This window comes from Lichenostomus cassidix, unplaced genomic scaffold, assembly GCF_008360975.1.
Source record: "Lichenostomus cassidix isolate B80296 unplaced genomic scaffold, HeHo_3.0 HiC_scaffold_46, whole genome shotgun sequence".
Classification (NCBI taxonomy): Eukaryota; Metazoa; Chordata; class Aves; order Passeriformes; family Meliphagidae; genus Lichenostomus; species Lichenostomus cassidix.
The window spans coordinates 268,475-278,139 of record NW_028147597.1 but is presented as its reverse complement, the minus strand read 5'-3'; the positions used below and the strand labels follow the sequence as shown (position 1 = coordinate 278,139).

Below are 9,665 nucleotides of genomic sequence, written 5' to 3'. Positions count from 1 at the left end.
GTGTGTCCTCGGGGTGTCCATCCAAGCTGTGAGCTGCCTTCCAGGGGACACTGGGGGACAGGAGTGTCCTTGGCCAGCAGTGGGGCTGAGACTCTGAGAAAGGCTGAGCCATTTGGCTCTGCTGTGAGTCCCTCTGCTCTCAGCTGTGTCAGGGTGATTTTCAGGGGAACACAGTGAGTGCCCTTGATTTCAGAAACGGCAGCTGGGAGCAGATGGAGCAACAGAGCAGCTCCCCTCACCCTTCACTGAGTTACAGCCAATCCTCTTGCCTTGCACAGTTCTCTCTATTCTCCCTGAGCACAGCAGGAAATCCTCTCAAACTGCCTTTGGCTGTCACTGTTCCTTAGCCCTGGGACAGGAGATGCTGCCAAGCTCCTCTGCCTTAGGGGCAGTTTGGTCTGACAAAGTCCAACCCAGGACTGGTCCCTGTCCCCCATTCCCATGACCCACTGCTGCAGAGCAGAGCTGACTCCTCGGTGTCCATGGGCAGAGCCACTGCTTGTCACAGCAACAGGGCCAGATCCCAGCAGAGCTCCAGGCATGGGGCTGGAGGAAGAGCTCTGAGAAAAGGGAAATTGGGTGACACAGAGTGGCAGGGGCTGGGCTGGGAGAAAGGGCGTGGACATTGCCCAGGAAAGTCTCTCTTGACTTGTCATTTTCTCCTCCATGACCAGGTCCCCATGGCCAGAGACAGAAAATGTCCAACAGCAGCTCCATCAGCCACTTCCTCCTCCTGCCATTCGCCGACACACGGCAGCTGCAGCTCCTGCACTTCTGCCTCTTCCTGGGCATCTCCCTGGCTGCCCTCCTGGCCAACAGCCTCATCATCAGCGCCGTAGCCTGGAACCACCGCCTGCACACCCCCATGTTCTTCTTCCTGCTCAACCTGGCCCTCACTGACCTGGGCTCCATCTGCACCACTGTCCCCAAAGCCATGCACAATTCCCTCTGGGACACCAGGGACATCTCCTACTCAGGTTGTGCTGCACAGCTATTTCTGTATGTCTTTTTCATTTCAACAGAATATTCCCTCCTCACCATCATGAGCTATGACCGCTATGTGTCCATCTGCAAACCCCTGCACTATGGGACCCTCCTGGGCAGCAGAGCTTGTGCCCACATGGCAGCAGCTGCCTGGGCCAGTGGCTTTCTCACTGCTCTGCTGCACACAGCCAATACATTTTCCCTGCCCCTGTGCCATGGCAATGCCCTGGGCCAGTTCTTCTGTGAAATCCCACAGATCCTCAAGCTCTCCTGCTCCAAATCCTACCTCAAGGAACTTGGACTTTCTGTTTTTACTATCTCCTTATCATTTGGTTGTTTTGTGTTCATTGTTTTCTCCTATGTGCAGATTTTCTGGGCTGTGCTGAGGATCCCCTCTCAGCAGGGACGGCACAAAGCCTTTTCCACGTGCCTCCCTCACGTGGCCGTGGTCTCCCTGTTTATCAGCACTGTCATGTTTGCCTACCTGAAGCCTCCCTCCATCTCCTCCTCATCCCTGGATCTGGCACTGTCAATTCTGTACTCAGTGGTGCCTCCAGTACTGAACCCTCTCATCTACAGCCTGAGGAACCAGGAGCTCAAGGCCGCAGTGTGGAGACTGATGAGTGGACGATTTCAGAAACATTAAACTGGTTACCCATTTATGGAAGACACTTGTTATATGAGTCATCTTTGATTGTTCTTTTTAGTTTGGTTGTGGGTTTTTTTCCTTTGTTCATTTTTTCAACATCCCCAAAAAAATGTCATTGTGCCATTTCTCATTTTGGTTCTCTCCCTCTTTGCTGTGACCCACAGTCTGTGTCAATAAGGGGCTGTGCTCTCAGTGGCTTTAAACAAACTAAATGATCTCCCAGCCAAGTTTTCACCAGAGATCCCCCTTTGTTCCCGTCTGTGGAGCTGCAGCAGCAATGTCTGTGTGCAGAGCTGGGGCAGATCAAGGGTGGCACAGCAGCTCTGCCAAGGAGCAGCAGCACTTGGTGTTGCCAGTGCTGCTCCCGTGCCACTGCCCCGCTGCCCTTCTGCCCCTCGTGTTGCTGTAGGGCCTGAGTGCTCTCGGGGTCGCTGCCAGTGCTGGGGGTGGCAGTGCCGGGGCTGCAGCAGGGACAGGCCATGGGCACTGCTGGGGCACAGCTGACGCCTCAGGGCAGGGCCTGGGGGCTCGAGGCTCCTTGCCCAGGCTCTCTCCAGGACACGCCCAGGCCAATGCTGAGCAGAGAAAACCCCCGTGAGCAGCTGCAGGGTGGCTGTGGGCAGGCTGGGGGCAAACAGCATGGCTGGGGCTCTGCAAGGTCCCTGGGGGAGCCGGGAAGGAGCAGCAGAGCAGGGGCTGATCCATCCCCACTGCGCTGGACAGCCCAGGGCAGCGTCCCAGAGCGTCCTCATGGAGCTGCCAACAACATCCCCCCTTGGCAGCCCTGGCCTCTCCCCCAGCTCCCAGAGCTGCTTGATCCTTCCAGGCAGAGACACGGCAGCACTGGCTCAGGAGCCCTGTTTGCATTGCACACAGCAGGCGTGAGCACCCCATTGTGTTGGTGTGGGGAGATGAACCTGAGTGAGCACAAACACCATCAGCCCTGGGGGCCAGCAAGGGCTGGGGATGGGAGGGAAACCACTCAGCTTTGCTGTGACCTCTGAAGTCAGCCAGAAAGTTTGTTCCCATGAGCTGTGAGTTTCCTGTCCCACTGCAGATGTTGTTGCTCAGAGCCAGGGATGCCTGGCAGCCACCCCCAAACAGCCCTGAGCATTTCCTTTGCTTCACCTTTGCTTTCTTTCCTCTTTCCTGCTCCACATTTCTTCCCCTTGCCTATCCCTGTCCCCTCCCCTGCGAACAGCCCATCTCTGTTTGCCCTTTCCTCTCTGGCCCCACTCCCCATTTCAGTTCCTGACTTGGCACCATGGGAACATCCCTTGGTGAGCAGGATCATCCTACAAGTGCTTCATGAATTGTCTGCAGGGTCCTGCAGTGCCTCGTGCTGTTCCCTTGCCAGAGGCAGCACAGGCCAGGGGGCACATCTGGACTGCTGTGTGTGGCTGTGAGGCTCCCTGTTGTGGGGCAGTGAGGAGGAGCTGGAGAGGCTCTGCAGGACTGACAGGATGGGCTTTGGGGCCTGTGGGGAGAAGCTGAGGGCCATGGGCTGCTGGACCTTCTGAAGAGGAGGCCCAGGGCTCATCCTGCAACTGCTTCAAGGGTGCTTTCAGAGAATCATAGAATCAACCAGGCTGGAAAAGACCTTTATGATCATCAAGTCCAACCTGTGACCTAACACCATCTTGTCTGCCCTGAGCCTCCTCTTCTCCAGGATAAACAACCCCAGCTGCAAACTCAGCCACTCCTCACAGCACTTGTGTTCCAGACCCTTCCCCAGCCTTGTTGCCCTTCTCTGGACACACTCCAGCCCCTCAATGTCCTTCCTAAACCGGGGGCCCAGAACTGGACACAGCACTCGAGGTGAGGCCTCACCAGTGCCGAGTACAGGGGAAGAATCACTGCCCTGCTCCTGCTGGCCACACCATTCCTGATCCAGGCCAGCTGCCATTGGCCTCCTTGGCCACCTGGGCACACTGCTGGCTCATGTCCAGCCTGCTGTCCATCAGTGTCCCCAGGTCCCTTTCATCCTGGCCACTGTCCAGCCACTCTGTCCCCAGCCTGTAGCACTGCAGGGGTTGTTGTGGCCAAAGTGCAGGACCTGGCACTTGGTCTTGTTAAACCTCCCATTGCTGGATTTGGCCCCTGGATCCAGCCTGTCCAGGTCCCTCTGCAGAGCCCTCCTACCCTCCAGCAGATCCACACTCACACCCAGCTGAGTTGGTTTTACCACAATTCCATGATGCGCTAGTGTTTCACAATGGTTTCCATGATTCCATGAGTCTCCATAGCATTCCGATGGCTCCTTGGTTCCCCAAGGCCCTGCAGTGTCACAATGCCCCCTTGGTTCCATGAGGTCTCACAGGTCAGCAATGATCTCCTTGGTTCCACAGTGCCCAAATGGCCTCTTGGTTCCACTGGGCACCATGGTGTCAAAATTGTATTCTTCATTCCACGAGTCCATACAATGTAACAACCACCCCTGTGTTATGAGGTGCTGCAGTGTCACAGTGCTCTCTGTGCCTCCACATGGCTCCACTTAGTGACACTTGGCCCTTGGTTCCACGGGGCCCTGCAGTCTCACAATGGCCCCATCATTGAACAAGGCCACACAGTGTCACAATGGTCTTCCTTATTCCTTTTAGCCCACAGTGTCACAGTGGCTTCTTGCTTCCATGAGTCCCCAGAGTGCCACAATGGCTTCTGGGACCCCTGGTTACACTGGATCCTGCAGTGTCACAATGGCCCTTTGGTTCAGCAAGGCCCCACAGTGTCACAGTGGCCTTCGTGGTTCCACGAGGACCCAAAATGGCACAATGGCCCCTTGGCTCTATGATGCCATGCAATACATGGTGTCACTTTGGTCCTCTTAGTTCCACGAGACCCCACAGTGTCACAACGGCCTCTTGCTTCCCTGGGGCCCTGCAATGTCACAAATACCACAGAATCATCCAGGTTGGAAAAGATCTTTGAGATCATCAAGTTCAACATTTGAACCAACACCACCTTGTCACCCAGACCATGGCACTGAGTGCTACATCCAGTCTTAAACACCTCCAGGGATGGTGACTCCACTACCTTCCTGGCCAGCCCATTCCAGTGCCCAATCACTCTTTCTGTGTAGAACCTCTTCCTAATGTCCGGCCTAAATCTCCCCTGGCACAGTTTAAGGCTGACCCCTCTTGTCCTCTCACTGTTTGCCCAGGAGAAGACACTGATCCCCATCTGGGTGGGTGCAAAACTTTCTGGAGGGTAGGAGGGCTCTGCAGAGGGACCTGGACAGGCTGGATCCAGGGGCCAAATCCAACAATGTCAGGTTTAACAAGACCAAGTGCCAGGTCCTGCACTTTGGCCACAACAACCCCTGCAGTGCTACAGGCTGGGGACAGAGTGGCTGGACAGTGGCCAGGATGAAAGGGACCTGGGGACACTGATGGACAGCAGGCTGGACATGAGCCAGCAGTGTGCCCAGGTGGCCAAGGAGGCCAATGGCAGCTGGCCTGGATCAGGAGTGGTGTGGCCAACAAGAGCAGGGCAGTGATTCTTCCCCTGTACTCGGCACTGGTGAGGCCTCACCTCGAGTGCTGTGTCCAGTTCTGGGCCCCCAGTTTAGGAAGGACATTGAGGGGCTGGAGCATGTCCAGAGAAGGGCAACAAGGCTGGGGAAGGGTCTGGAACACAAGTGCTGTGAGGAGTGGCTGAGTTTGGAGCTGGGGTTGCTTATCCTGGAGAAGAGGAGGCTCAGGGGAGACCTCATCACTCTCTACAGCTCCCTGACAGGAGGCTGCAGCCAGGTGGGGGTTGGGCTCTTCTCCTGGGCAACAGTGAGAAGACAAGTGGACACAGACTTTAGCTGCACTAGGAAAGATTTAGGCTGGACATTAGGAAGGAATTCTTCAGAGAAAGAGTGATTGGGCATTGCAATGGGCTGCCCAGGGAGGTGGTGGAGTCAGTGTCCCTGGAGGTGTTTAATGAAAGACTGGATGTGGCACTCAGTGCCATGGTCTGGGTGACAAGGTGGTGTTGGGTCAAAGGTTGGACTTGATGATCTCCAAGGTCTTCTCCAACCTGGTTGATTCTGTGATTCTGTGATAATTGTGACACTGCAGGGCCCCAGGGAAGCAAGGGGCCATTGTGACACTGTGGGATAAAACAGAACCAAGAACCCATTGTGACACTGTGGTGCTCCATGGAACCAAGAGGCCATTGTGACACTACAGAACCAAGGAGACAATTACTGCCCTGCAAGACCTCATGGATCCAAGGTGCCATTGTGACACTGCAGGGCCCAAGGAACCAAGGGGCCATTGTGACACTACAGAGCCTCATGGAATCATGGAGACCACTGTGACACTCTAAGGCCTCATGGAGGAGGGTGCAGCCAGGTGGAGATTGGGCTCTGTTCCCAGGGAACAGGGGACAGAGGAAATGCAATGTCTTAAGTTGCGCTATGTGAAATCTAGGATGGACATTAGGAAGAAGTTCTTCACAGAAAGAGTGATTGGGCATTGGAAGGGGCTGCCTAGAGAGGTGATGGAGTCACTGTCCCTGGAGCTTTTTAAGGAAAGACTGCATGTGGCACTTAAAGCCACAATCTGGTGACAAGGTGGTGTTAGGTCATGGGTTGCACTTGATGGTCTCAAAGGTCTTTTCCAACCTGATTAATCCTGTGATTCTGTGATTGTGTCCCTGAGACAGCTGGAGCTGCCTGAGGAGCCCAGGGGCAACTGTCTGCTGCTGTCCTGGGCAGCAGGGCTGGCCCTGGGGCTGCAGGAACTGCCCAAGCTGAGCATCTCCTGAGCATTCCAGAGCCAGAGTCGCTGTCCCTGACCTCCAGTGCCTCCAGTTCCTGCTGCAGGGCCAGACAGGGCTGGGCTGCTCTGCTGGGCTGCAGATGGGACATGGATTTCAGTGCTGGGAGATGGAGAGAAGGAGCAGATTCCAGCAAGGCTGTGCCTGGGACAGCTTGGGTGCCACAGGAGCTTTAGCAGGGTGTGGGAAGAAGGCAGGAGTTGGGAATCCAACAGGAATTGGCCATTCCTCAGCCAAACACAGCTTTTTGTCTGAAGCACCAACAAGGGAGGAGAGAGGGACATGAGGAAAGCTTTGGGAGCTCCCAGGGTCAGAGGGAGGTGGGGAAATGGGGCAGTGGGTAAAGTCTCCAAGGGAAGCAGCACAGGCCTAGGCCAGGGGAGGAGAGCTGCAGTGGGGTGACCAAAGGCCTTGGTGGGGCTGGGACCACCCCCTGCCAGCAGCAATGACATTTGTGTCCCCTGGCTGTGGCTGCTGTCCCTGCCACTGAGGCCCATGAGAAGACACCAGTTCCTTCCAGGCCCAGGGCTTGTGGCCTCCTCCCCCAGCCCACAGAGCTTTGCAGGGCTCCTGCTGCTCTCCTGCCCTCACCATCCCACACCCCACATCCCACTGCTCCGGGAGAGCCACGAGCATCCTGTGAGGCCACCGATCCCCATTGCCAGGGTATGGGGGTCAGGCCTTGGCTGTCCTGCTTGGCCAAGCCCAGGCAGGGCTTTCACAGCCACATTGCAGAGTCCATTTCCCACCTGGAGCCACTGGTGCCTCTGAGTTCTGCTTCCCCAGCCCCAGGGATGCTCTCCTTGGCTGCTCATTGCCCCCATGGTCTCTTGGCAGGGATGGCCTCAGTGGGGGCTGCTGACCTCCTCAGCAACTTGGAGGTTGCTGCTGAATTTTCTTTCTCCAGAGGCTTTTTCAGCCTTGAGCTCTTCACTTCAGGAATTCAGTGCCAAAGGCTCATTAACATTTCAAATCACCCTAACAAGACAAACCCCTGGGAATAATTTCAGTTTTCAATTGTTTTGAGGTTAATTATACAGGTTTCAGAAGTCTATTGGCAGTGAATATACTGTATTTAAAACAATGCAGAGAGAATTATTTTGTCCTGTTCAGTTTTCTTTTCCTGTTTATAGATTGGTATCAGTAATCTCCAATTGATATCGACCCCTAGCATCTCCTAATGCAGTCCTAATAGATATGAAAATCAAGACCCTTTATGGCTGACAATCAATCAGACTCTGTCCCTAACTCCCACCCCACCATTTCCCTCCTCCAACCCCTGGGACTCAGAGCAGCCTTGTGCAAATCTCAGCTTCCTCCACTCCAGGCTGCAGCTTTCAGCTCCTTGGCACAAACTCCCAGCTGCTTTCCTTGGAGAAGGAGCTGCCTGAGACACAGAGGGATGTTCATTTATTGTCAGCAAACTGAACCAAAGGAAGGCACATCTCCATAAAATGCAAATGTCATTCCTCTGCTGGATATTAAGTGCACTTTCCGCAGCAGACAGTCTCAGACCAAAGAAAAACTTATTCTGTGCCCAACACAGATCCCAAGATGCCCCTAACCCCTCCCTGCCCCAATTCTGCCCAGATTTGCTCTTTGCACACACGAGTCACACACTGAAGTCATGAGCTCCCTGCATGGCCAGAGGGAGGAGAAGAGAGAAAGTGGATGAAGAGCTCTCTTGTGCAGAGCTACAGTTGCACTGATCCCAATATTCTGGGCTCACAGGAACTTGATCCAACACCCTGTGCAGCATCTGTTCCCTGGGGATCCTGCGTCTGGGCTTGGGGTTCTGTGCCTGTTCTCAACAGGGGCTCCTGGCTGTGAGCTCTGAATCCCAACAATGGCTCAGGGTCCTTGCTTTGGGCACGAGGTCCTCCAGCACCCACCAGTGCCTGGGGGATGTGGATCCTCTTACCTGGCTCACCTGGAGCTGCTCGTGGCCATCCCACAGTGGGCACAGGGCACCCCAGGATGCCCAGATGGGGTCACTGTGTCCTCTGGGGGGGACATGGCCCAGGGACAGAGCCAGGGAAGCAGCAGGAAACCAGAGCCCAGGGCAGGACATGACTCACATGGGCACTGGGACATGAAGAGGATACCAGCACAGGCTGGGGGTCTTGAGGTGCCTCAGGTGTCCTGGCACAGCAGGAGATGGGAGAATCCCCCAAAGCCTTGTTCCCTGCCCAGTCCCACAGGGATTTCATTTGGGGCTGCATGGCTGTAGGGCTGAGCCTGGCAGTGCTGGACATGCTGCCCATTGCCAAGGAGGAGCGGCAGAGCTCCAGACAGATCTGCAGCCATAGCAGGTGGCTGGTGGCTGGGGGGATATTGTGGCACCCATGGGACAGCCTGGCATAGCTGGGAATAGCCTGGCATCCTTTAGGACAGCACGACACCCATGGGGACAGTGTGGCATAGAGGTGGCTGTGTGACATCACAGAGTGGTCTGTGATATCACGTGGTGGTGAAATATCATAGAAAAGGCTGTGACATCACAGAGCAGACTCTAAAATCATTGAGGGGACAGAGTGACATTGCAGAGTGGGCTGTGACATCACAGGGTGACTGTGTGACATCACAGGAGGCTGTGTGAGGTCACTGGGGATGTCACACCAGCCCAGCCCCCCCTCAAAGTCCCCCCTCAGAGAAGTCCCTTGTGCTGCTCATGCAGATTCAAGTCCCCTGTCCCCCTGGGTCCCTTTTACCCTCAGTGCTGCTGTTAACATTGGGTTAAAATGTTAGTTAAAAATAGGCTTTAGGAGCAGGATAGGTAAGCACTGCATGTACGGGGCTCAGCGACATGATCATGAAGATTGCTTAGAGAATGGGGATTGTTTTAGTGAAATCATGCGGATTAGCACCTGTGAAATAAATCAGAAATACTATGGGAGATGGGGGGCTTAAAGTCATGCTTGGGGGGAAACAATGGAACAATGATAAGTTGATGATTAACATATGATTACATCACTGTTCTGTAAGGAAAGGTATAAAACTGTACTTGTTTCAAACCTATGGTGAAGCCAGATTTGGGTAGATGTTACACCCCGGCTTCCCGAGCTCGAATAAAGGCACCTGCATATAATCATTCCGTGATTATGTGTTTTCCACGCTAACACTGCAGCCTCACCCAAGAATGTGCCAGAAATCAACCCCAGAGCCTGACACAGTGACAAGGAGACTGGAGCTTTGTGACCAGGACATCAAGGACATGGATTCTCCAGGTCACTGTGGCCTGGTTTGTGTTCCCCAGGGCAGGAAA

At 54.8% G+C, this 9,665-nt stretch overlaps 1 protein-coding gene across 1 annotated transcript; it reads left to right on the top strand.

Annotated features, from left to right (window-relative positions):
* Positions 1-697: 697 nt before the first annotated feature.
* On the top strand, positions 698-1,630 carry LOC146421873 (olfactory receptor 14J1-like). Its single transcript, XM_085046883.1, has one exon. It carries the CDS (start codon positions 698-700, stop codon positions 1,628-1,630), a length of 933 nt encoding a protein of 310 aa, XP_084903009.1.
* The last annotated feature ends 8,035 nt before the right edge of the window (positions 1,631-9,665 follow it).

Bases quoted from the DNA above. Each gene is read 5' to 3' on its own strand.
- LOC146421873 (XM_085046883.1), top strand. From the start codon at position 698: ATGTCCAACAGCAGCTCCATCAGCCACTTCCTCCTCCTGCCATTCGCC.